This window comes from Semicossyphus pulcher, unplaced genomic scaffold (assembly GCF_022749685.1).
Source record: "Semicossyphus pulcher isolate SPU_LCO1_2020_fin unplaced genomic scaffold, fSemPul1.0.p SCAF_4, whole genome shotgun sequence".
In the NCBI taxonomy this organism is placed as follows: Eukaryota; Metazoa; Chordata; class Actinopteri; order Labriformes; family Labridae; genus Semicossyphus; species Semicossyphus pulcher.
Window position 1 is genome coordinate 24,210,117 of NW_027211715.1, and position 26,785 is coordinate 24,236,901.

A 26,785-nucleotide genomic window follows, 5' to 3' on the forward strand; every position below is an offset into this window, starting at 1 on the left:
CTTTGCACTTAAATGTCAGAATGTGAAATGTAATATGTAGAAATGGCCTGCGGCCTGCCTTAAGCGCGTATTCATGAAATGCAGCGTAATAAAAGCTTGAAGCTTCTGCCATTATTGGTGAAAGAACAGAAGCCAAATGATTGTTCAGCAAATATGGACAGTCCTGCACTTGGTCCCACGTTATATCAGATAATATTCTGCATAAAGCTGTTGATATAAAGCGTTATGGTAATCCTATCAAACACTGTAGCCTAATGGACAAGAACACGCGATATCTTGCTATAGGTGGGACAGAGAAAAGCTATAGGACTGGAAATCCCATATGAAGTCTTTCACAAAGCTCAATAAATTCCCTGCAGGAATATTATGCATTAATATAATTATTATTAGGTCGTTTTATATACCCATGATTATGTCATCATGTAGCTGTGTTCATCTAACCGAAAATCACATTATGTTATGAACAGTAAACCTGATTAATACTGCACGAATATGACAGAAGCGCCTTGAAATATTACACGGAGCATCAAACCAAATCTGAGACACAGAAGAACAAGCTCTAACAAAAGTGACATAAACTGAATATGTTCATTTTTAGCCCATAGAGCGCCTGTTTATAAAATGTTTAATGGAGTAATCATGTCTAGAATTAGTCAAATTTATTTTTAAATTCCCCCTTAAGGTTTGAACTAAATCTGACTTGATCTGACATGTTAGAGTCAAAAACATGTAAAAGCATTCAAACACACATGCACGAATTAACTATAGTATTATGAAATGATGTTAGATACTAGGATGAACATGAATCACATTAAATACTGCTTCAATCTCAAAATAAAATCCAAGGAAATATATGGTCACAGTTCTGTTATTTTTGTATGATGCTCAGTCAGTGTGAAAAGAAAAACTTTTATGGAGCTGCTCATTCGTAAAAACAAGACAAAGAAACAAGTAAAGTGGAAGATGTTTCATCCAGTTATTTCCCTTATTAAACTTTCACAGCCTTCACTGCAGAAACGCTCTCAGAAGAGCTGCTCTTTACCTCATTAGTTCATACAGGCCTTGGTTTTGAGTCACCACTAAATCTAAAATAAGCCACTTATTTGTTTGGGTATTGGATGAACATAAGAGAGCGCAGCATCAAATGTAGTGGAAGAGCGATGGGAGTAGCTCCTGTGCACAAACCGTGCTGCTCAGTGGCCTGTTACAGTGCTGCAGCTGACTGCTCGCCTGTGCTGCGGGGAGACAACAGAGAGCATCAGATCTCTGCCTCACATGCAAACAACCTTCGTGTCCATTTAGGGAGACACTTCTCAGCCGGGCCGAGGCGGTTTGCAGCACAGCTGGACGCTGTGGACAGAATTGGTCTGAACCTCCAGGCCTCTGGCTTTTACACACACACCATTAATCTCCTCTGGCAGCCCGGTGTGCACACACAGATTGGACTTCTTGGTGAAGATTTCACTACCTCTCCGGCTGAATCAAACTCACAGAGTCTTCTTTACACTCACCTTTGTTCTGTACAAGAAGCACCTGCATGAGACACAAAGCAAGGAATCATCAAGTCTGAAGAAATAAATCTTAACGTTGAACATTTTCAATAAAGCGTTATTGAACATATTCTGCCCTCAGGGTGGGAAGCTAAAGCTGTTAAAATATGCTGTTAATATGAATATAAGTGCTGTGTTCCAGGTTGTTAGTCGTATAAAGTTTAAGCATCTGGCAAATAGCTGACAAATGTCACTGCTTCTAGATTTATCTGCAGCTAAAAAGAGTTCAAGTATATCATAAGCAGCAGCTAGCATTCAGTGGCTTATTAGCTAATATTACAGTTAGCTAAGAATTGGCTGAAAGCTAATATTACCTGGGTCGTGTTATCCAATATACCAAGAGATACAAGAGACACGCTTTCGCTCATCTAGGAGGTTGGTAACTGACAATTCTGCTCTTTCTGATTTGAGGTACAATGAAGCAGTTTGGTCACAGCAAGGGTGCTTTTGAAGACAGAAAGGTCATCTTGGGTTCAGATTGAAGCTTATTAACTTTGACAGATTTTTACATACATGTGAGACAGTGAATTTTAACAAAAAGCATTGAAAAATCCTCATTTTTGATGAGATTTTGTCAGTGGGACAGTCGTTTTCTTTGTCTTTTTGAAAATGTTGTGGGTGATTTTTCAAAATACAATGGCAGCAAGCCCTTAAATGTTATTTTGTTACTTCTCCATAAGTTCCAGGATACTCCATGCCAAATTTGATACTTGTAAGAGCTTTTATGCACTTGCAGTACCTTCATATGTGCACTGACATCATGTAGCCAAAAGAATCTTTCAAAAAAGTTTTTTTTGGACCCCTGTGACCATATGGCCGCGAGTTGGGAGAGGTCATTATCATCTTGTGATGGCCCAAGGTAAAGGCTAACAGAAAAAAAGGTAGCTAAAAACATCCAGAGGGCTGGGCCTGGTTCCCAGACTAGACTAATGCCTAGCTTATGTCATAGAATCTAGTAATATACTTCTTAGCTAGCATAATGTTAGCAAACAAACATAGCATTAGCTAGAAAGTGGTTGAATGCTAACATGTGCTTGTTGGTCAAATGTGTTGTTTTAACTTGAAATATGTTGCTCTAGATTTTCATTGTTCACTGTCTGTACAGTTGCTCATTAATCAGTAAGCATTGAGATGATAACAGTTGTCACATTACATTTATACATCTTACAACACGGAACACAAACAGTAAGACATTACAGTTGCTTTTCGAGCTTCCCTCCCTGAGAGTGAGACCGTTTTCAAAGGCAAATGGAATAATTAACATGAAGTTGAGACATTATGCTAATTTCCACATGAAAAGTTATTCTGTCCAGATATTTGTAATTATTTCAATCACACTTCCTGGAAGCTGTGCAAAGGGTGACAAAAAGAGAAACTTAGATGTCCATTGCCATACTCTCTCTCTCTGTTTTGCATGTTGTTTGTCTTCTGGGCTTTCATAGCTATCCTACAATCCTCTCAACACTTATTCACCTACTCATAAAAATCAGCTTAATAAAAGTCAAAAGCTACTTGAGGCCCAATTATTCCAGCTCAGTGAGAGGAACAAGTCAGTGCGATCAGCAGGAGAGCGCAGAGAGCCAGTAAAGAATGATTAAGGTGAGAGTTTGGGGTTAAAATCCTTTCAGACCAGCTGGAGAAGACGAGGAGGGCTGTAAACCGTCCACTGCACACATTAACAACCTTCTGATAAATGCTGAATAAAGATCACTGACATTTTCAGGCAAATATAAAAATGTGCAGGGCGTCATTAAGCAGCCATAGCAGAAAATGAATACACACAGTGAATTTATGGCAGGATAAGAAATATCTTTATGTCATTCGTCATATAGGAAAACAAAACAAAACTAAATTTAATTAGAAGGGTGCTGAAGGGAATTAGAAAGTTTGATTTGTCCTAAAACACTGTCTTACCTTGTCACCAAGCTCTGAACAGTGAGATGCTAGGCAGGTAATCTCTATCATATTGCTTTCAACTCATTCAATAGTTCAAAAAATGTCTCTACCAAACAATTTAGCAATAGCCTATGTATCTACTTATAAAGAAAGGAACAAAGTGTCAACTGCTTTCACCTCATATCTTGCCATGTTTTCTGAGCAGATGCATTGCATATATCAACATTGTCTTATTTCACTGCTCATAAAACACCAGCCAGAACAGGTGCATGACATCCACACTGACATTGTGGACACAGTGGAGGAGCAGGGAGCAGGCAATGAGTTGCAAAACAAATTGACAGTGATAAGTGGGTTACCTGTCTTGAGAGCTGAGCTTGTGATGGGTGAATGGGTTAAGAAAAGTTGGGCATGGAGAAGCATTTACTAGTTGAGGCAAGACTGCACACATCTAGAGAACTGTGGAGGTGATGACAGTCTTGTAGATTCAGATGGAGAAACTGGTTTTCATGTGTGCTTTGTTGGAATGTATGGAGATGCAATGCAGAGAGATGAGGGTGGGGTTGCAGTAGGGGCCCACAGCTAGTTTTTGCTGCCAGCACAACAGGTGGGTAAATCTGGAAAGTTTAACTACAAATAAAAGACCATTGATTCTACCATAAAAAACAAGACATACCGGCACACTTTACTAGCTCCTAATGGTTGTATTAAAATACAAATCTTTGTTAAGCAGTTATAAGTTTAGGGTTAAGGCTCATTGATTTATCAATATAGCTAAACAGCCATCATAAATGCCACAAAAGCTGTTTTGAATTTTGGTTTCAATTATATTTTAACGTAACAATCACCCTTACCTGATTAAAAAAGTCAAATCACCAACGGTATTTGTTGGCTATTTTATTTTTCACTTTATTCAAGGTTCGCTTTTAGTGTTGCTACCAATATTTGACCAGCAGAGGGCAGCAACGCGTCGAGTCTGCTGTAACTTGAAGAAGAAGAAGAAGAAGAAGACGTCAGCTTGTTACGTAATCATTCAGCGACGGTTGGGTTACCACACGAGGATGTTTTGCTGTACATTTAAATAGACTATTTTAGTAATTCTTTCGTGAAGTAACATAAACATAACCTGACATCAAGCCTCGGAAACGATAAAAATCAGCCATGGCTGACTTTTCGTCGCTGGGTCTCTCAGACTGGCTGGTAAAACAGTGTAAACAGCTGGGCATCAACAAACCCACTCCTGTCCAGGAAAACTGCATGCCAGCTATACTAGAAGGTAAGACTGTTCTGTTAAATAAAATGATTTAAAACACACCACGAGGCTATGTACCTGTAATGTAATTATATCATTCTGTCCTGTTGAAACAGTAGTCTCGTTACGTAATGCAGAGCTCCATTAAATAATCTATCTAGTTTGTGGAGTGTATTTATCAGCCATAAGAATATAAACACTTAGTAAGCAATCACTATTTTTTGCACAAAATGTTCTTATGCCGATAAACTCTTTGTTAGAATGTAATTGTTACTTTAGGCCAGGCTGTTGCCCCGTTTTCGGAGGTCTTGAAGTAGGCTAATGCTTTCCCACTATCCTGTCTCTAATAATACTAATAAGTGGTTGTCAGATCTTAATTATGAAATATGTCACATTTGGATGCAGCCGAATTTGCTAGAAAGATCTCTTGTAAAGAATGCCATTACCCTTGTGAACTTAAAATTGTTTGAGTTTGTAGATAAGCAATGATAGATACAGTTTTAGATTTTTATCTTGGTGTTTGGCACGGACTACTGGATAAAAACGTCTTGTAATACTTTAGATGAAATCCTCAGAAGTCATTACCAAGGAATGTAAGTCAGTTAAGCAGACCTAAGAGCTGGTGAGTGAGTCTTGTGTATGTGTGTGTTTTTCCTCCCAGGTCGGGACTGTCTGGGCTGTGCAAAGACTGGGAGTGGAAAGACAGCAGCATTTGTGCTGCCGGTGCTGCAGAAACTGTCAGAGGACCCATATGGCATCTTCTGCTTGGTGCTTACTCCTACCAGGTTGGTAATGTGTTGTGTCTGTGTACAGAACCAGATACTCTTATACATTCAAAGAAAAATACCCACATGATGAAACACTAAAAAAAGGTTAAAACAAAAAAACGTATTTCCATATTCCCAAATGATGATGTTGTACATGTGATGTCATGCAGGGAGCTGGCCTATCAGATTGCAGAGCAGTTTCGAGTCCTGGGGAAGCCTCTGGGTGTGAAAGACTGCATCATCGTTGGTGGAATGGGTAAATCTACGAACACGTCTGCAGGCAGCTTTCCTTTCTGTTCGCTCAGCAGCAAGCTGGAAACCTTTAAGTTAACCTCAGCAAATATGGCTCAGGTTTTATTTGTGTTATTTTGAACGATCTCATGCAGCCTCACCTCTTGTCATGTGTTCTGCTGTTATTATGAGCCTCTCCTTTGTGCTGACGGTGGTGCTGTTGTGTTTCTGGCAGACATGGTGGCTCAGGCTCTGGACCTCTCCAACCAACCACATGTGGTCGTAGCAACGCCGGGACGGCTGGCTGACCACATCCGCAGCTCCAACACCTTCAGCATGAGCAGGATCCAGTTTCTGGTGAGTTCAGGAGGGAGCATTAACTGAGACTTGGACCAGGTTTCAACATCTTCTCTCTGCTAAAGCTCTCATATATACATGCATATTTATTTGTTTGGCAATGTTAGGACTCAGTTTAGACCAGGGAGTAATTAGTATTAGTACTGCTTAAAATCTTAGAAAATGAGGACACTCGTAGTGTGAAGGTCAAATAATAATTAAAACACTTAGAACGACTTCATCATCCACTGTTTTGCAGTGACACACTACTACAGTCTGTGATTGTGCCTCTGTGTCTCAGATTATGGACGAGGCCGACCGGCTGTTGGAGCAGGGTTGCACCGACTTCAGCAAAGATCTGGAGACGATCCTCGGGATTCTACCGGCTAAACGGCAAACTCTTCTGTTCAGCGCCACACTGACCGACACCCTGCAGGAGCTGAAGGGCATCGCCATGAACAAACCTCACTTCTGGGAGAGCAAGTCAGAGTGAGTAACCTGCAGGAATATTCAGTCACTCAGGGAGAAGGTAGAAAGTACAGTTTGATCTGTGCCCTGAACTTTGTGTTCAGAGTAATGTTCAGTGTTTTTGTAGGTATCCATTTACTTATTTCAGGTCATTCAATTAAAAGTAAACACTCAGCAACAGATTTGAATGTGCATATAATTTATAAAACAGAAGCACCAGCCTGGTAGTTTGGTTTGCATGTCACCTGATCTGGGGTGTAACTAATCTAATTTCTCGCTCAAATGCATTTGGAAGTAAGTGAGAGTTGTGAAATTACAGCAGCAGAAACTTTAAGAGTGGTTGAATGAGCATTCTGCTGGATTTACTAATGCTCAGACTATTTGTTAGAGTTCAAGTATGTGCTGGGCACGACTACAGACTCATGCAGGTGTAATTAAATGGATGTTGTGGTGTGGAACAGGAGACATTTAAGGTTAGGCATTAGAAATAAAAATGTGGGGAAGAAAGGGAAATGTTTTGAGAATAAAGTAGAAATGGCAAGACTATATTGGGGTAGATGCTAGCTCAGTCTGTAGGGACTTGGCTTGGGAGGGTGGCTGGTTCAAATCCCGGTATGGACAAAGCATGGAAATCGGGACTGGTAGCTGGAGAGGTGCAAATTAATTTCCTGGGTACTGTCGAGGTGCCCTTGAGCAAAGCCCCAACTGTTCAGGAGCATGTCTATGTGCAGCTCCCTCACTCTGACAGCTCTACATACATGCATCTCTTGCATTTGTGGAGAGCTCTTTCATGAGCACCTCTGTGCTTAATGATATTGATGCTATTGATGATGATGACATTGAGGATGTTGTTGATGTTGATTAGGATATTCCTGATGATGATGACGACTATATTGACCTTGTTGATGCTGCTGATGATTATTATACAACAACAACAAAAAACGCTCTGTGCACTGCCTGTCAGCACCAGTGTCGATCGCACCTTGAAGCTGTTTGTTGGCTCTTACTGACTTCCCTCCTGTCTTGATCGTTGCCTTTGTTGTATTAACTCTCAGATGTACGTCGCTTTGGACAAAAGTGTCTGCTAAATCAAATTGTAACAGTGGAATAATAATAACAGAGTGAAATAAATACATTTCCCCTCAAGGATTTATAACTCAAACTTTGGAATTTGATCCCAAAATGCAAAAAAATAACTCAAATCCTACTTTTGTTTTTCGTTTTTTTCTTTGTTATGCCTGGACCTAAACTCTGGTGACAGCAAACTGTGTGCAGACTAAGACTGTATCACTTAATTTGATCATCACAGTAGAGGAAGAAACGTTCAAAACCTCCTCTCACAAACCTCATCTGAAACCTAGGACAGCTGTTCTGTACTACGACCCATGGCTTCTGTAGGACACAGTGAAATGTCACATTATTGTTCCTGGCAGGACCCGAACAGTGGAGGAGCTGGACCAGAGGTTCATCCTCACTCCAGAGAAGGTGAAGGACGCCTACCTGGTCCACCTGATCCAGAAGTTTACTGACGAGCACGACGACTGGTCCATCATGATCTTCACCAACACGTGCAAGTAAGAAACTCAGCCAGAAAGCATCGTGAGCTCTGTAGTGACCCCTGTTGTTCTGCATTATAAATAGCCTACATTTCTTCTATTGTTACGCAAGTGGTGAAAATACTTATTTTATGGTCTTTGAAACATAAACCTGTGAATATGAAAAAGCATAAAATCCTTTTGTTCCTTTCTCAGGAGCTGTCAGATCCTCACCATGATGCTGCGGGAGTTTAACTTCCCAACCATCTCCCTGCACTCCATGATGAAACAGGTGACACTCTTACCAACTTTATTTTGCAGCGAGTGAATTCCCTGCTGAAGGATGCTGTTTAGGGTCATGGGGGAGATGTTTGGGAAAGAGTCTGTATCAGGAGCTGTTATTTAAGTTTGCACATACGCAGAATTTCTTTATGCGAGCCAAAAGTAAGAAAATGGGGACGTGTGCCTTATCAGAAGTCCTCCGAGCTCCTCAACAAGCTTATGTCTGATGTGGAAATCATGTTTGCCTCATTCAACACAAAGACAGAGACATAAACAGTATGAGCACAAAGCCCTTTGTGGTAATATAGAAGCTGTCAGTGAAAGGGATTAAAGCGGATTAAAGCCTGCAGAATGAACGTCGGCTCTTTATCTTCTCCAGAAACAACGATTCGCAAACCTCGCCAAGTTCAAGGCCAGCGTCTTCAAAATCCTCATCGCAACAGACGTGGCTGCGCGGTAAGAAGCTTTGCAGGTGGTCTGTTTGAAGTGAAAAAAACCTTGATTAGCCTTTAACAAAAAAATCTGTCAATTCTTCAGCAACAATTTAAAAGTGTAGCCCGGCAGAGAGCACCTTGTTCTGACATCCGTCCTGTTCTCTCTGCGTCTCAGAGGTTTGGATATTCCGACTGTCCAGGTCGTCATCAACCACAACACGCCCGGCCTTCCAAAGATCTACATCCACAGAGTTGGACGAACAGCCAGAGCAGGTAACCTTTTACAAATTTCTAGCAAACCACTGGCACGTCTCCCATCTTTGACACCCTCTGGATCATAAAACAAATGGTTTTCCTCCTCTGCAGGGAGGAATGGAGTGTCCATCACACTGGTGACTCAGTACGACATCCACCTGCTTCAAGCCATCGAGAAACAGATTCGTAAGTTTCTAAGTCATTAAGAGTCGGTTAAAGTTTCCCTTTGTCTTTAGCGCTCAACTAATTTATGTGACCTGTTAAGTTGTCTGCACTCGTGGTCAAAGCATTAATATGGCTTCATTCTCTGAACCCATCGGGTATCGTCTGACGATATAGCCTCTGGGAGTGATGGCCAACTTTTCAGGCATTCCGGTTTAGCCAGCAATAAACGACTTCCATCCAAGGCTTGACAAGCGATCGTGTGTTCAGATCACAGAAAAAGAAACCGTTTTTCTTGTGATTGGCTTTAATTAACAGGTCTTACCTTTGCTGAAATTTCAACATTATCAACAGATTAGTAAAAAGTAAAAATGAAGCTTTGTCAGGTCTGTCGTCAAGAGGAGAAAACTACTTTTAAATGCTCGTCTGTTGAGCCGAGGTCGGATCGATAATTTCTGATGCATTCAAGGAAGTCTGGAAATCTGAACGCTGAAAGGCTTTCATGACACAGCGTCAGGGAATTTATCTCAAGTTGAATTTTAGCTCTAGAACAGATTGTTAGCTGTTAGCATGCAGATGTCTGTTTATAGAGATTAATAAGAAGCTAAATCGTCGTCAGATGACGCTGATGGGAGCCGGGATGTCATTACGTTCCGCCTGCTTTTGCTCTCCACACGAACTGTTTTTCCTGTATACGCTGCAGCCTGCTGATACGTGATTGGTCAATATTACTCGGACTACAAGCGAATTACAAACGGAAACCAGAACACTTGTCATCTATAATCCACGTCCCCAAATAGAGATTAAGTAAATTTAAACTCTGAATGGCTTTCCCATGCACGCAGATGTCTGTTTATAGACATTAATAAGAAGCTAGATCGTCATCAGATGACTGCTGATCATAGAGGGGATGTCATTACGGCGCATTCTGCTGCCTGCTCTTGCTCTCCACACAGACTGTTTTTCCTGCTTACACTGAAGCCTGCTGATGCGTGATTGGTCAGTACTACTCGGGCTGCAAACCTACTACAAACGGAAACCAGTGGAAACACGTCTTGCACTAAAATCCGGTCTTGCACCTACAGATTCAAAAATTTTTGGACGAATCTGTAAATGGAGATTATTATGGCTGGAGTTTTGCATTGACTGTTGGCTCTAACTCAAAGAGGTCTAATGATCCAAACCTTAGAGACAGCATGATGAACGTTAAAGTCCTGTAAGTGGAGCAAAATTACAACTACATGGCCTCAGTTGCCTTCAAGGAACTCCAAGAAGCTGGAAAAGCTCATTTGCGGTGTGTGTGAAAGTGGGGTGTAACTCCATAAAAACAGATCTGTTGTGTTTCTACAGAGACGAAGCTGAAGGAGTATCCTGTGGTGGAGAAAGAAGTCCTGAAGATCCTCACCCAAGTCAACGTGACCAGACGCGAATGTGAAATAGTACGAAGGCCTTTTTTCTACATTAAATTATTTCACCTTTTGTTAGTTCAGTGCACGACAGTTTTAAGATGTTTAGATGTTGCTGTTCATATTCTTCGGTCTCTTTTTAGACCGTAATTCATCACCTTGGATTTTTCTCTAAAATGACTCGTGCTCTTCTTCCATCGTAGAAACTGGAGTCAACAGATTTTGATGAGAAAAAGGAAATCAACAAGAGGAAACAGCTGATCCTGGAGGGGAAGGTAAGCTTCTACAGGTGGCACATTTTAGCAAAGTAAAGCGTGAACACAAAAGTTCAAAGTCTGTTTATTTTACAGTTCACATAAAGGTCCTGTGATTTCCTACAGATTCAATCTGTGTAGCTGTTTTTCAAAACCTCTTAAAATAAAATGACAATTAAATCTAATTATAAGAACAAGTTCCTGAATGTATTTCTTCACTCTTAAGTCGGACTCCTTTCCACATCATACTACAATGGTATGAGGATTCTTTTTGGATATATTACCTGTCCTGTGTTGAGTTTGGGAAGCTGCTAATGGTTCAAAATGGCTGTTTGTTGTTATGTGATCAACCTGCTGTTTCAGGATCCGGACCTGGAGGCTAAGAGGAAGGCTGAGCTGGAGAAGATCAGGAGCCACAAGAAGCTGTTCAAGCAGAAAATCCAGGAGAGCATTCAGAAACAGAAACGTGGACAGCTGAAGAACAAAATCACGAAGAGGAAACAGATGAAAAAGAAAAAGGCGGCGCAGGCAGCAGAGTGACACCTGCTGGGACCCTTGTGTATATATATATATAAACTCCAAGTTTTTATTACTGTACAATGTGTAATAATTTCATATCTGTGAATAAATGAACTGGATTTCACACCATATAAACAAGAGCTCAAGTCGACAGCCTTTATTGATTCAGTTTAACAAGAAACAACCATGTTGTGATGAAACTTCACTGCAAATAAGACCATTTCAAATTATTTACATCACATCGAGCTGTCTAGTCCGATAACTCTCTGCCTTTTGACAGAGAATCAAAGGTTTGGATGCAAATGTTTAACAACTAGTCTACAGCTGATTCACTTCTTCAATGATCACTGCACATGTTGCAATTCATTGTGGCTCAGAAGATGGAAAAACACCAAAGCAATAATATTACGGCAGCAGGTTCTTAAAGCTATAACATGTTAGGATTTTAGAGGAACGGGGTGATGTTTTCGCACAATGTCAACGAAACAGCTATTTCTAAAGTCAATTAAACATGGCAACATGTACTCACAACATGATTGTCACATGACTGCTGAAATGAGAAGGATAGAAACAGTGAAGTACATTCTTACTGTGGTCAGAAAGCGTCTTCCCTGGAAGAGTTAAAAAACTACAATCCCTCGGACAGTTTGAGGAGAAGATACAAAACTAACGAAGAAAGGAAAAGAGCGTCCACCTCGTCCGTGTAGTCAACAAGTTGCTACAAAAAAAAAACTGATTTTAGTACAACTACACAAAAAGCCTAAATAACACCCAACTAAACAAAACATGACACACAAAGCAGCGAATCGTCCGACAAAAGCAATGTTTGGATCAACTCAAGGTTCACAAAGTTTCCCAGGAAGAGGGTTAAGGATCCATGTAAATCTAAGGAACTCTGCGAGAAATACATAATGCAGGCTGAACAGCTTTGCACAAATCAAAAGTCCACAGAAGGAAAAATAAATTCTACCAGCCTCCGTTTGTTTTACTCCACAGAGAAGGAAGGTGGCTTTTTTCATCCGCCCATCCTTTGAGAACCGACCCAGCTGCTCAGCTCAATGACCTGCCATCACCTGGCCTGATTTAGATAAAAAAATAAAATACAAGAAGTCCTTTTCTGTGGGTGCGTTGAGCCCTCTGGTGTGTGGAAGGTTTTTGTATGCTGGTAGTTTGATTCTAACTACATTCATGCTTGTGCTGCAGCTGTTTATCTGAAGGTGATTGGTTATAGGCACTGATTCACGTTTCCCGTTCACTTTGCATTTATCTGCTTGCCATCATCTGAACACCACTGACGGCAGTTTCGCTGTGACTGACTGAATTTGAGCGTCAAAATAATCGAATCCACACAGCAACCAAAGAGTTTTCAGATTACGATGATTTCTAAAATTATAGTTACGTTTCAGACATATTTCCTTTGTCTTCATTTTCCCACACACACAATCATCTTAAGGTTTGTGTGGCTGGGCAGTTGGGCTAGATTACCTGTGTGAACATCATTCACAAAATACAAATGCTGTGTGAACTTACACTGGGTTTAAACCTACATTAAATGTGTGGTCGTCTATTGGGACTGAACAGTCTTAATGCCACGTCTCCCTCTACACCTTTAACCCTGGCAATGACTTGAACTTGTTTTCCAGATGTGGAAACACTCGTTTACTCCTCTCCCTTAGCCACCTTCCTTTTCCACTCCTTACCTGTGGTGGATTGATTGCCACAACCGCCTGTGAGCCTCAACTACTGTCATCCTTCCTCCCTCGCCTTGTTTGGTTTCTTTCACCTCGAGCAGGGATTTGTGTGATGAGCGTGGACAGTCCACAACCCCCTGAGGAATCAATCTATGCAAAGCATTGGAGCATTTGCCGATCTAAGCGTACACAGAGTGTTTTAAAAAAGACATCTGGTCATGAAGCACAGTGGGACATCAACAACCCCTGCTTTCAAAAGATTAAAATAAGGAAAAGCCTTTGCTGAAACATCAAATGACACTGAGTTGAATAATCAATGCTGGTCATGTTTGATCGTTTCAATGACTTTTTTTTTTTTTTTTTTTGCAATTTTGTGCTCTGTGATAAGAAAGGTATTTCAGAGAAGAAAAAACTGTCCCATGATGATCGCGATATCGTTGGGATTCGCGCGTCATGCCTTGAAAAACAGTCTGAAATCCTCGTGCTGCTCCACCACTGACGTGTGGTCGAAACCACCCCACTAAAGAGCTTGTAACTGAGCCAGTGGTGCTCGAAGCAAACGAAAGGTATTTCAATTCAAGGCTCTTTAATCCCAGACTCAGGCACAGAAACCATGTTTGTATTTCCTCTCCGAGAGGGTGCGTCGACTGCTGCTTCCTTCAGAGGCTGCTGAGGTTTTAAGGGCTCAGTAGAAGATTGTTCTCCTCCCGTAATTAACCAAATTTAAAGGATGCAGGTTGAGCAACCAACCAACATTTAGTAGGGGGATTGTGTGTTGTCTGTTCGATGGCTTCTTTTAATCATGCCCCCTGCAAGTTCTTTAAATTCAGCAGAAGGCTCTGATGTCCATCTGGACATGAGAAAGCTGTGCTTCCTTCCCTGGAGGCTGTGTGTTGACGGGGTTGGCTGGATGATTTTGTTGGGAGTTGAGCCTCGTTTGGATTCCCATGAGACCGGTGAGATCTCCCCTCCTTTCCCCTCAGCAGCTCGACCACACGCTGCCATTTTCTTGACTTCCCTCCTTCACTTTTCACGGACAGCGGTCCCTGCCTCTCGCTTGTTCTCTCGGCCTCTCTCGCCGTCTGCTCGTGCTCTCTTCTTCTTCTACCATCTTATTTCTCTCGCTGGTCATTGGTTTGGTTTCGCTATCCCGTCGCTTTCACTCGGTGGTGCTTCGGTTGTAGCAGAGGAAAACAGGTATCCATTTTATGTTTTTATTATTTCCCAGATTAAAAAGCTGATGAACTAAGCTCAGCTCAAGCCTAGCTCCCTTCATCAAGTGACCTGAAAGACACAAAACAAGTTTGTTCAACATTTTGTCCACAGCATGAAATGTTTCAAGTCAAATGTTTTTGAATCATGTTGGTAAAGTTTGTTTCGTTTTAAATATTGTATACATATTTTAATTTAATTATTTTTGGAGCCTCTCCTTCCTCCTGAAACGAACAAACCGTTTTGCCATTCAAAGGTTAGCTGTTAGCCATGATTGGCTGACACTATTTGGAGTGACCGCGCAGCCCCTCCCCCACGTGGGGCAGCGGCCGCACTGCACCGTCACTCCAAAGTTGTAGAAAACATGGCTGCTCTAGGATCGGTTATTTGGCCTTATATGTACGAGCCAGAACACAAGTGCAGCAACCCGAGAGTTACCAGGAGTTATCGGATGGTAAGTTAGCGACCCGAGGTGAATGATGATTGGTCGATTTCAGCAAAAGCAAGGCTCTATGTAGAAACCTGCAGCTGTTCTGAACGGCCTGTTTCAGAGGCTACTTTTAAAAAAAAATGTTATTCTGGAAAAACACGGAATTATGCAGATTTCACTTTTTCACTGTGAACAATAAGCACCCGAAAAATGTGAAACCCATGAAAATATGAGAATATCCATTCAGAAGATATGGCCCCTTTAATAGTCTGTCCAATCACCTCGAAAACTCTCATAGTACAGGTAAGATGCATCACAGGGCAGTGGCACAAAATCCCACATGATCAACAAACCATCTGAAGTCTTGTTTCTATAGAGCTGAGAAAGCAGGTTGTGCTGCTCAGTGTGACTTTTCAAAAGGTTGAAACGGTTTAAAAACATCTGAACTTTCCATTATTATCAAACGGATAATATATTCCGTTGTAACTACTTTCATACAATTGTGGACCCTGCAAAAAATCATTCAAAGAGAGAGCAACACATTCATTATGAAAAAATAATGACTGCACAACATCCCAAGCTTTAAACGTTGTATATAATAACCACAAACACTGCGTTTCGTGAACTTACACTCTAATACTGTGACAGTCCGGTCACCCCACCATGTTGGTATGCACGTTCACCCTGGTAAGTCGAGTCCTGGGACAGAGCCACATCGATTTGGGACTTGAACTCATCGCCCAGGTAGCTGTCCTGGAAAACACAAGGACAGAGACAAAGTTAGAGACATGCCTTCATCAGTGAGCTCTGTATCATCTCTTAAAGCTCCTCTATTATATTTCATCAATTCGAATTATGAGCTATTCCCCTCAAGGTGAATTCAATTCTAAACATACTGCCTCAAAAGTGTCTGGAAAATAACTGTCAAATATATTATAGGCACAGTACTGTATATTCTCTGCAGTATAAAGTATATGACAAGCAAGATATGATTCATAATGAGACATTCATCTTTATGAATATATTCTAAATATTTGATAAATCTTTTTGAATCGATATCGACGCGTTACCTGGGAAAGCTCTGGCTGGGACAGGCCAGGCTGGCTCATCTGAGAGGGCTGGCTCATGGAGATGTAGCCCTGTGTCAGTGGCCCCTGGGAGAAGGACTGGGAGGCCCCATCCTGGCTGGCCTGGCTGTTTGGTCCATTACCCTGACTTGCACCCTGATTCCCCGATCCACGGAGCCTCTGCCGACCCCCGCGCCCAGGCTTACCCTTCATAGCTCCACGACCTGAATGGAAAAAAAAAAAAAAAAGACGGTCAGAACAAAAGTGATGGGATTCATTTTTACCTCAAACAAACTGGATCAAAGTTTATTCATTCACAGTAAGTAATAGTCCAGTGGATTGTCTCAGTGCTGTGCTGTACCTGCAGCAGGGCCGTTGGTCTGACCCAGATAACTGGGCGGAGGCATTGGCGGCATCACTAGATTGAAGGGTATGGGAAGATTCATGGCTGCCATGTGACCGGGGCCCGCTCCAATCATCCCGATCTGATCGTGAGTTTGAAAGTACATGTTGGACGGACGACCGGCTGAAAGGAAACACACAGAACGAGGCTCATGCATCTTTTTGTAACAAGGAAAAGAAGACCAGGCAAGCGTGTTTTTTGTTGGACAGTAGTGTAGCTTGTGACAATTTTTTTAAGCCATACCACAAGATATTTAATACATATTAAACAAATACCAGTGTTGCTGCGGTCATAGGCGGAGCCAGGGATGAGGGCTTCACGGGCATCATACATCGCAGTGCTCATAAAACGGCCGCCCTGGAAAACATGAAGCAAGATCATTCCCAACAGTTTCACACTTCACAGAATGAGGCCTCCAACTACTGATTCATCTGCCTGTTATATGTCACTATACAGTTTTGTTACACAGTAAACATTTAATTGCCCTGAGCCTAAGTGAATGACTTCATATTGCTTGTTTGGGGCGGTCAAACTCAAACATAATACATGTATTATTGATCAGGAATGAGAGAGCCAGAACATTTTAAATAAAAAAAGTTGCCCGTTAATGAATCTGTCAATCCACTAACCAACCTTTCACCTCTGCACAGACTCAGAATTTAGTTAGGCTATGCGAGAGACGGTGCTTTAAACAGAACTCAAACACGCTTTGATGCCTTTAATGGAATACTGCGGCTGATTAAAGGATGTGGAAAAGTGCCGTAGAGCCAACCCTCCCTCATAAAATGTGGTCAACATAAGTTTATCAGCAGGTCTCATGATGTTTGCCTCCACATCTTAATGAGTGCACATACAGCAGTTGTCTTTACTCACAGGGTTGATGGTGTTGACGAGCTTGCGCGGCTTGCTGAACTGCATGAGGCTCTCCCTCAGATTGTTGAGGGGTCCTTCCACCAGGACTTTCTGCTCCTTGTAGTTGTTTAGCAGGTTGTTCCACAGCGGCTGCTTGGAGAGGGCCTTAGGGTTCCCCACGATGATTACGCCATACCTGCGTTAAAACACACACACACGCAGGTGCTGCTTAAGGATGGGGTGGACATTTTGTACCGAAACCACTTTGTGTTAAAGTCACCATAAAAATTCAAGTAATGTGACATATTTATTCACCGCTATGTCTTAATAAAATCAGAACGAGATTTTTACTTTGCTCTGGTCAGCGCCACGTTGAGACGACGTGGGTCATTCAAGAATCCGATGCCCTGGTGCTCATTGGCGCGGACACACGACAGGATGATGAAGTCCTTCTCTCTGCCCTGGAAGGCGTCTACGCTGGCAATTTCCACTTGCTGTAAAGGGACAGGACAGGAGGATGATTCGGGGGAGATTGCATAGTAAAAACAGTGGACCAGATTTGACCATCACCACAGAGCAAACTCTGAAAACTAAGCTCTACAATAAATCAAGATTTTACTCTATTCTCGGCTCTGGCTCTTTAGTTGCAAAGATTCCCTCAAGACTGCATATTAAATTATTTGACTCTACAAAGCAGCATACTTTTTTATGGTACAGCTGCATCTCTATGTACGTGGGTGGGGTACCTGATAGAGTTTGGTGTGCAGGGAGCCGCTGAACTGCATGTACTGGACCAGATATGAGCGCTGACCCTCGTACGGGGTAATGATGCCGATCTGGTCCGGTTTGGCTCCGGCCTTCAGCAGTCTGGTGGTGATCTTCTCCACATTAGCAGCCTCCGTCCTGAAAACATTAACAGCAGCTTTAGAAAAGTTATACATGTAAACTCATGGTAATCTTAAAATCAAGAGATCAGGAATATTTTACTTCTTTGTTAGAAAAGAAATAAGATCATTTTTGTTTATTATAGAGAAACTGTGTCTAATTAAAGCAAATCTCCTTTCAGTGATCTGTCAATCATGTTGATCATGATTGACAAGGGAAAAGTTCTCTCAAGCATTAAGGTATACCATTTTAGGCCTTGTGTCCACAAAGCGCCTTTTTCTGGCAGAAAAGCACTGGCAGGGCGCTAGGGAGAGCTGGGACGAAGCACTGTATGCTGGTTTTGTTTCTATGACAACAATAAGTTTAACATAATACAGAGCTAAACAACGAGCTTACAAGACGTGGGGCGATAAAAGCACAAAACTTAACAGCAACATTTAGTGTCCGGCTGATCTGCTCCCACAAATGGGCTTTTCTGTCTCTATTGCAATACTGTTTGTTTGTCGTATGCACAGCTCCGTCAGAAACGGGCAAATCAATTTGCTCCTCCATGGTTACCAGAGTGACGATTGGCACCCCATCTGATTGGTTGCCTGAAAAAAGCTGGGGTGACGACCAGCGCCTTTCTTAAGTTGAGATATCTTCAACTTGAAGCGCTCGGAGCGGCCGCACAAAAAAGGCGAAGCGCTCGGCAGCTGGATACGCTCTGTCCTCATTGAAAAAAGAAGCTGGCGCTCAAAAAAAGGCACTATGTGGACACGGGGCCTTAGTTGTGAAGGCTGTAGGGGAACTAGCTAGAAAAAGTTACAAGAGAAAAAAGTGTGACATTACCTGTTCAGGTAGGAGGTTCCAGAGCTGGCAATCTCCTCCTGGCCCTGAGTCACGTAGAAGAACATGGGCTTGTCGGGCTGAGGCCACTGGAAGTCGAAGCCTTTCTTAATGCGATCAGCTGTGGAGAACAAGATGATTTCATTGCAGTTTCTCAACAGGAGTTTGTGGACCTGCTACAGTCACAATTAACACAATCATCATGTGAATTCTGACAAACCTGCAGTGACGCCGTTCTGCAGAGAGCCCTCATAGAAGATGTTGGAGGGGAAGGCACTGAGAGCCGGGTGCATGCGGTACTGCACCTGCAGGCGGATTGGCCGGATCCCTAGGACCACCAAGCGTTCAAACAGGGACTGGGAAAGACCTGCTTTGGCTGCCTTCTTACACATCACCACGGGACCCAGCTGGCAGTGATCGCCTACCAGGATGAGCTGGGAGGAGGGAGATGAGACCGCGTGAGCATTGGGTTGATATGACAAATAATATTGCATCTCAACAGATATAATTGTTATTAAGCTGTGTCCATGTATGTCTACCTGCTTGGCTCCTAGCACCACAGGCACCATGCACTCTGGCTCGGTGGCCTGAGTGCTCTCGTCAATCAGGATGGAGCGGAACTGCATCTTGGCCAGACGTGGGTCACCAGCCCCGACGCAGGTACAACAGATAACGTCAGCGTTCTGGACAAAAAGGAGGAAGGTAATTTAACAGAAGAGGGAGCCAGGGTAGCGTGGTTACACACATGGGGTTCATCAGAACTCTTCAGGTGGTATTAGTTTAATATTTAGTGAGCAAAGATAAAAGCAACAGCGAAAGAAACCAAACAAAGATTAGAGTAAAACTTCAATGAAATGGAAGTGCTATTTTATGGAAATAATGAGCAAAGCCAAAACTACTTGTTGAACGAGCTGTGCCTAAAAGCACTGACACGCCTCTGTGTAAGCTGAAAACCACCAACAGGAAAGCATTAACTGTGTGAGTATCAACACTGATACTGCTGTAACAGTTTGAAACACCTCCTCACCATGAGCAGCTCCCTCTCAGCCGTGCGTTTCAGGGCTCTGTAGCGTTTCTCATCAGCAGACGAAAGCTCTCCAGTCTCATCCTTCAGCTGCTGCAGTTTCTGAAGCTCCGGCATGCTACGAAGAACGAACACACGCAAGGGTGATGTCAGATAACTTTCACTCGAGTTAGGTCTTACTAAGATATCCTCCGTGGAAACTTTGTGCATAACGCAGCGCACATTGTGACACAAGGTCAATCAGGGTTTTAAAGTACCTGAACGGCCTCATTGTGGTAGTCTGCAGCAGTGACTGTAACCGCACAAACGAATTGACTCTCTGTTGCTTTTTTCAATGACAGTATGCACCTGTGCCTTTCACCTCACCCAGCAGCTTTGCCCCACATCCCTCCCTCCGTTCCCCACTCTGATTTAGATGACTGTCTGCCATTTCACAAGATTTTAGTTGCCCCTGTTGTCATAGACATTTGTCATGCCTGACCTCAGATTTTGTTCTCCCATGCACATGTCATCCAGGTGTCATTCAAATATGCCAACAAGTACCAGGCACCCTGACAACAGTGAGTAAGAGGAACTTGGTGGGAATTGAAGTCCAGGCGTCAAGATAAGGAAGGAATTTAAGGTTTAAAATAATAAAGCAACGAGTGCAAAGCTTCTGGTTCTTGGCCATATTTTGGCAAAAGTTTAACTAGTTATGAAGTATCCATAACTTTTCAGTCCAGGGTCAATTTCCCAACATGCCACTAACCTGTCCATGTTGCTGATCTGATTGTGCAGAGCCAGGAAGGACACTGGTGACTCGATGGCCTCCCTGCTCTTGGCACAAAGCCGAACAACCTTCAGTCCGGTCTTGTCAATCTTTTCAGTCAGCTGATCCACGGCAATGTTACTGGGAGCGCACACCAGAACTGGTCTGCAAGCAATCACACAGACACACCACAGAGAGTTAGACCAGGAACAGTTATGGAAAGTGTGTATCATTTACATATCATTTCTTTACTAATCTAAGCATAAAACTGAACGTGTCTTACCCGTTGCCTTGTCGGGACAGGTGGTATACGATAGTGGCAGAGGTGACAGTCTTCCCAGTGCCAGGAGGACCCTGGATCAGACTGAGAGGCCTCTGTAGCACCGTCTTCACAGCGTACACCTGGACAAACAACAAACAAGAGGATTCAGCCCAGTAATGTGTTGAAAATACAGACATGAAACTTTCACTCTGCTAAATCTACTTCTAATGACGACGTGAGGTCCAAACCCCCCATCAAAACATAAACAGATACCATGCTTTTCCCACCTAAATAGAGGCTTTCTCAACTTAAAATAAGTCACATGCTACATTGTTATTCACACCTGTTAAGAATAACAGAGCTATATTGATGTAGGTGATGAATCACATGATTGGAAAACACTTTTTTCTGCAGGGATGTTAACAGGGACTCTGTGTTTAGTGAGGTCTGACCTGTGAGTGATTGAGGTCAGGGAGGCCCTGGGCAGTGAAGCGCTTTGGTAGCTGGCACTTGATGGTGACATCCTCTACCTCGTGGCCCAGCAGTTTGTGATAAATGTATCCAGACACAGAGGTCTCATCCACCGCAAATGTCTTTAGGGCACTCTGCATCCTGCAGCAACACACACACAGGTGTCAGTCATAGACATGTACTTTTATCATGTTGGAGCCGCAGCCCTTAGAAGAAAGTTATGTTGCACCGACATCTTTGTTTTAAAAGTTACACAAAATGACAGACCATAAACAAAGTATGTTCTGCTCTGTGCACTGTAGAGTTATATATCGACTCAGGCCTGTAAAATGAACATTTCCATCACATTAGGAATTTAGGAATAAAAGATTTCAGCCCACCTGTCAAAGGAAGTAGACTTCCACACAAAGTCAACCTGGAAGTTGTGGGGGATTTCAACTGGTGCTCCAACACTGCTCCGCAACTCAATGGCAATTTCATCCCCATAGTCTTTAAAACAGGCAGTTAAGGAAGTCCAGCATTATCATTAAAGTACCTTCAGTGGGTTGGAGTGGTTGGAAAATCAAGTCTGTCTCTTTAAGCTGATCTTTATAGTATAAAGACTTAACGTTACCAAGTAGGATACGTGCCAGTATAAAGGAGGACACTGTAGTGCAATGGATTATTCATATATAAGATTGTAAAGGATACTGTCAGGAACTTTGATGACATGGCCGATGCCTTTCCACAACGGGGCCAGGTCTCCCTTGTACCGCAAAGAGATCTCGTCACCCTGCATCAGCCTCATATCTGGGATTGATACAAGAGCACAAGTTATAAACTGTTCGGTGCTAAAAATGACTTGTTACCAAAAGAATCTAAGGAGGATGGGCAATGTTCATAAACCAAATGATACAGTACCGTGCACGCACAAATTAGCACAAGACCTGACTACAAAAACAGAGGAAGAACAAATCCAAGCACACATGCCACCAAAAGATGCAGGTTCAGGGGAGGTTGCGTGCAATTCTGATGACTGAATGGGAATGGGGAGGGGCTCTATCTGCACCACAGAACCACTGGGACGAAGTAAAGCACTGAGAATTACCACCTGAATCCGTCTTGGGCAGTGTGAAATAGGCAATCCGCTTTTTATTCAGACCCAGGTCCCACCTGACTGTTATATTGTCTTGGGTCTGCAAAAGAAAGAGAAAAAAATCATCTCATAAAAGGGGTCAAAGGTGTAAGGGCTGATCAGACAGAGCGCGTTTGGCAGGCTGTAAAATGTGAGGCGCACCGCACTGCCTTTTTTGTTGAAGCCTATGGTTAAAAAAAAGAGCAGCTCGCTGCACCTTTTTTTTTTTCTACTGTTGTTAAGGCAACCACCGAATCATTCGCTGTCATTAACCTAACCGTTATATTGTAAACTGACAGAAGGCCAGCCTCTCCTTTCATCCTATTGGACAATGAGAAGAACGCCCATGACGTCGGGCGCTTTTCTGCTTTGAGTTGAAGCTTTTTTTAACTCGAGGGGCTCAGAGTGTTTCCTCAAAAGCAGCAAGCAAAAAGCGTCCCTCTCATTGAAGACAATGACAAAAAAGCCGCCCCCAGCTGCTAAAACACGTTCTGTCTGATCGGGCCCTAAGATCACATTTCATTGACACTAGAGATGCCATTGAAGAATTGACCAGAAAAAGCATGATGCTGCAATGATGTCAGAAATGTGTCAAAAAGAGCATCATAGTGTACATGGAGAGATATACTGTATATTGATTACTTTATTCCTGGAGATTATTTCACCGGACAACTACTGTGCATATGAACAACTATGGACATTCAAGGTGGAACAACACCCATCCATGAGTCACAAGGTTTCTGTCTTAGAAGGGAAGTTCAGGTACCTGAGACTCTTTAAGCTTCTTGTCGTAGTCGGCCTCCAGTTTGACCAAAGGGCCAAAGATGTTTTGGTACTGGTAGGCGTCCTCGTAGCGCAGCAGCACATGCTGGGGCTCCTCGTCCACTCCTGGTTTCTCCAGGTCTTCCAAGGTGGCACTAGGGTTGTCCTGAGAGAATCAAAGCAACTGTTATTACAAAGTATGTTACACATCCTGTCACAAGCAGGTAAATACCAATGCCTGTAAGCAGCTGTCATTTAAAAACCTTTAACGTGGCTTTAAAGTTTAATTTGACAAAATGTCACAACGTGACAATTAACATGCAACTCTGGAAAGAGCATCTCCATAGCCAGTCACATACCTTCCACAGCTCCTCCAGCTTGTTGATCTGCTGGGCAGTAATCTGACGGGCACGAAGCTGCTCTTGCTCCGACGGGATCTTCACCAGCCAGGACAGGAAGCAGCGATCCTGGATCAGTGGTTGCCACTGCGAGCTGTCCCAGTTAATGTCCTTCAGGCTGCTTTGGCTAGCACAGGGCTGCCTGCATGGAGAGAATGAAACTTATGTGTGGGTTTATACAGGAAGCAAACTGTTAACACGTTGTTTGACTTCCTTTCTTAAGATTATTTCTCACAGTTCTTTTTGCCACATGTGAACATAGAAAGGGTTAAATTAATGCCACAGAGCAGGAAGCACTAGTTACAGGTCTGTGGACATTAGCAGGGAGTTCCCCAAACACCAGCTGCAGAGTAAATAGCTGACTACTCACTACTGTGCGACAGATCAGTTTAGTCTTTTATTCATGTCGATGTATAAAGAATTTATGCAACATTATGCTAATTTCAGTGACTGGCTGTAGATTTAAACATGTAAGCCACCTGCATCTGTGAAAACCCATTTGACATGAAGGCTGACACCCGAACAACTGATTGGAAATATACCTTATGCTTAACTTCCTGTATGCACAGCAAGGATTTGCATTTAAGCTTTCAGTTCCTACTCCACAGAAGTTTACAATAAGCCTCAATGCTCTTGACAGAACATACTTGAGTCGTTGGCACTGGTTGCAGGATGTACAACCTATATACAGGCTGCCGCCCCACAAGCACTTGATCATCAGAGAAAAGTCTGCTCATGGTCCCAACCCGACTGAACACAGCCAGGAAATCAACCTTTTCCTTTCCCAGCCTGCAGTATTGGAGTGAGCAGCAAGGCATCGGCTACTTAACTTAGAATCTTTATTTTAGTTTTTTTAAAATTTTATTATATGTTCTGTCTTTGTCTGTAACTTTTTTTTCATATTATTTTGCTGCCCGTCTTGACCATGATTCCCTGGCAGGAGACACATTATATTTCAATGGGACTTTCTAGTTAAATAAAACAAATTACCTGCAGAGTAGCACCACCACGGAATCAGCCTTGGCCGGAATGAAGCCCAGGAGGAAGACGTTGCGACAGCCACAGTTATAACACTCCAGCACAGTCTCGCCCAATGGCCCATCTTTATGCAGCGTCACCTCTTTGCATTTGGCCCTCACCAAGTGGTTCACAATGTGACTGGAAAACAAGAGAAAATAGAGATAATAAACAGAAACATCTGTGACATTTGCCCTGCTGTATAAATCTACTAAAAGGCCAGTATAACAACACCTGAGTACTAACACAGAACAGAAAACACAGATCACTTCAGTTCACAAGAATAGGTCTGTAGACACGGCAGCACACAGATAACTCGCATTTCTCACACACATTTAACGTTTTCTATGTGGTAAAAGACTGGCTTATTGTGATAAATGATTAAATAAATCAAACTGAATTAAACACATACAAATTGTTGTAGTTGAATAACACTTAGATTTTAGTATTTGTTGTTGAGCATTGGTCTACATAAGTAGCTTCATGTCCTAATGCTGATATGTAAGGTAATACTGTGAAGATGAGTAGACTGCACACCTGCCAGATGTGTTGCCACGTCCATTACAGAACCACTTCTTGCTGGTGTTGCAGTACACCACACATGCTGGATCGTGGATCCCACAGTAGCTGGAGAAAAGCAACAACAGTGTATCAAAAAGCATCTTTATTACTGTAATATTTAGTCAAACTACTACACAAATACAGTTTTCTAGAGACCACACGCTTACCTAATACATTAATCAATAACGTGGCCATCATTTATAGGATGAGAAAAGTTGTCACTGCTAGTGACGATAATAAACATTACTGTAACGATTTCCATGGTAAGTGACATCCGAACATGGTGTGGCTTCTGTCAACGTACCTGCACGCGTGCACAGGCAGGTCTTTGGTGTAATATGTGTCTTCTTCATCCTCCTCAAAGTTGAGCTCGGCCAACAGCTGGCTGGATTTGGCCACGGAATCATCCAAACCACCATTGTGGAGACCCTCATCAGGACCATTTACCTGCAGCACAACACAAGCTTTGCCAAACAAACTCGATGCTAACGGTTAGCAGCTAGCTGCTAGGGGGCACAGCGCGAAAAAACATGATAATAACGAGTTGACAGATTGACAATGGACTTTATTCTTATCTTTAGTCATTACGGCAAAAAACATGAACTTGGTTTGCTTTGTATAGTTCAAAACACATGTGCTATGAAAAGTCATATTACTTTGGAACTTTAGTACATGGCCGTGCTAGCTAGCAGCGAGCTAGCGGTAACAGCTAGCTAACGTGAAGCTAGGTAAGCTAGATCCAATAATAGCGGGCTAACATGCATCGCTGGGTTGGCTAGCTAACTGCCGCTAACGGCAGTAAACCGCGCTTTATGGTGCCTTCCTGTGAAATTGAAAGCCTCAGACCTGGCTGTCCAGCTGGCTCTGTGTCTGGCCTTGAGTTTGCGTCTGGCTTGGAAGAGTAAAGTCGGTGAAATCGTACTCGGAGCCCTGGGTGTCTGCTCCGAGCAACTCCGCTTCCTCGGTGTCCAGGAAGGTGAGGGTCTGGGAGCTCGGCCCGTACGCCTCCACACTCATCTCGACTCTTAACTTTCGCTTCACTGGGATATTTCCGGTCTTCGTCTAAAGAGGCGACAAAATCCTCACTGTATTTGTTTATTGATAAATAATGAGGAGGCCGTCGCCGAGTGTCTTGATTTGAACCCAAACAAAAATGGAACCGATCAGAACCTCGAGAGCTTCAGCAGGTCCGACGGTGACGAACTTCCATGCGCGGCTCAACGTGTGACGTTCACACGGCAGGCTGTCGACCAAAGACAGATCAACAGAGGAGGGAGTTCTCACTCTGATCTTATTTCCGGGTATCAAAACAGAATCGTGGCCCTCTGCAGGGAATATAGGGAATTACCATACACCGTATAAATACATAAATACCTTCTGAATACTGTTTAACTACTGCAGAGAGCCTGCTCCTTTAAAATAGATCGTTATTTTGAAGAATATTTTACAGATTGCAATTGTATATCTGTTTTGTGCTATTGCAATGTCCAGATGTGCTTACAAGACACATATTAACATAAAAGGGTGTTTTTAATCAAAATACCACAAACTAAAAGACTCAAAAAAAGCAGAGGGCTGGATAGCAGTCATGTGTGGGAGTACTGGCTAGTTTCTGTTTTAAGGCGACTAAAAAAGCTTATGGTCTATGTGTAGACTGATGTGCTGTGTGCACTGTACTTAATGGAAACAGAACAGTTCATAATTAAATTTGGG

The 26,785-nt window shown here is 42.7% G+C and overlaps 2 protein-coding genes across 2 annotated transcripts; one reads left to right on the plus strand and one right to left on the minus strand.

Annotated features, from left to right (window-relative positions):
* Positions 1–4,493: 4,493 nt before the first annotated feature.
* On the plus strand, positions 4,494–11,469 carry ddx49 (DEAD (Asp-Glu-Ala-Asp) box polypeptide 49). Its single transcript, XM_069679415.1, has 13 exons — positions 4,494–4,722; positions 5,360–5,483; positions 5,636–5,721; positions 5,932–6,053; positions 6,334–6,521; positions 7,934–8,074; positions 8,252–8,327; positions 8,697–8,773; positions 8,927–9,024; positions 9,118–9,192; positions 10,519–10,607; positions 10,778–10,849; positions 11,192–11,469. Exons 1-13 carry the CDS (start codon positions 4,608–4,610, stop codon positions 11,366–11,368), a joined length of 1,440 nt encoding a protein of 479 aa, XP_069535516.1. The 5' UTR covers positions 4,494–4,607; the 3' UTR covers positions 11,369–11,469.
* A 25-nt stretch (positions 11,470–11,494) lies between these two features.
* On the minus strand, positions 11,495–26,294 carry LOC138606938 (regulator of nonsense transcripts 1-like). The gene is made up of 24 exons (XM_069679416.1): positions 25,919–26,294; positions 25,377–25,519; positions 25,049–25,138; positions 24,485–24,652; positions 23,456–23,636; positions 23,101–23,262; positions 22,308–22,395; positions 21,911–22,009; positions 21,601–21,709; positions 21,202–21,361; positions 20,771–20,889; positions 20,488–20,652; positions 19,743–19,857; positions 19,255–19,398; positions 18,936–19,149; positions 18,719–18,836; positions 17,749–17,905; positions 17,354–17,496; positions 17,024–17,198; positions 16,426–16,507; positions 16,109–16,273; positions 15,751–15,971; positions 15,311–15,433; positions 11,495–14,322 (listed from the first exon to the last, which is right to left on the minus strand). The coding sequence occupies exons 1-23, from the start codon at positions 26,087–26,089 to the stop codon at positions 15,314–15,316; spliced, it is 3,309 nt and encodes a 1,102-aa protein (XP_069535517.1). The 5' UTR covers positions 26,090–26,294; the 3' UTR covers positions 11,495–14,322; positions 15,311–15,313.
* Between the last annotated feature and the right edge of the window lie 491 nt (positions 26,295–26,785).

Excerpts from the sequence above, each read along its gene's own strand:
- LOC138606938 (XM_069679416.1), bottom strand. The coding sequence starts at position 26,089 with ATGAGTGTGGAGGCGTACGGGCCGAGCTCCCAGACCCTCACCTTCCTG. Across the intron at positions 24,653-25,048 it reads CGTGGCAACACATCTGGCAG|TCACATTGTGAACCACTTGG; the intron begins GTGTGCAGTCTA and ends CTTGTTTTCCAG. Across the intron at positions 22,010-22,307 it reads GCCCAAGACGGATTCAGGTG|ATATGAGGCTGATGCAGGGT; the intron begins GTAATTCTCAGT and ends TATCAATCCCAG.
- ddx49 (XM_069679415.1), top strand. The coding sequence starts at position 4,608 with ATGGCTGACTTTTCGTCGCTGGGTCTCTCAGACTGGCTGGTAAAACAG. Across the intron at positions 6,054-6,333 it reads TGAGCAGGATCCAGTTTCTG|ATTATGGACGAGGCCGACCG; the intron begins GTGAGTTCAGGA and ends TCTGTGTCTCAG. Across the intron at positions 9,193-10,518 it reads AGCCATCGAGAAACAGATTC|AGACGAAGCTGAAGGAGTAT; the intron begins GTAAGTTTCTAA and ends GTGTTTCTACAG.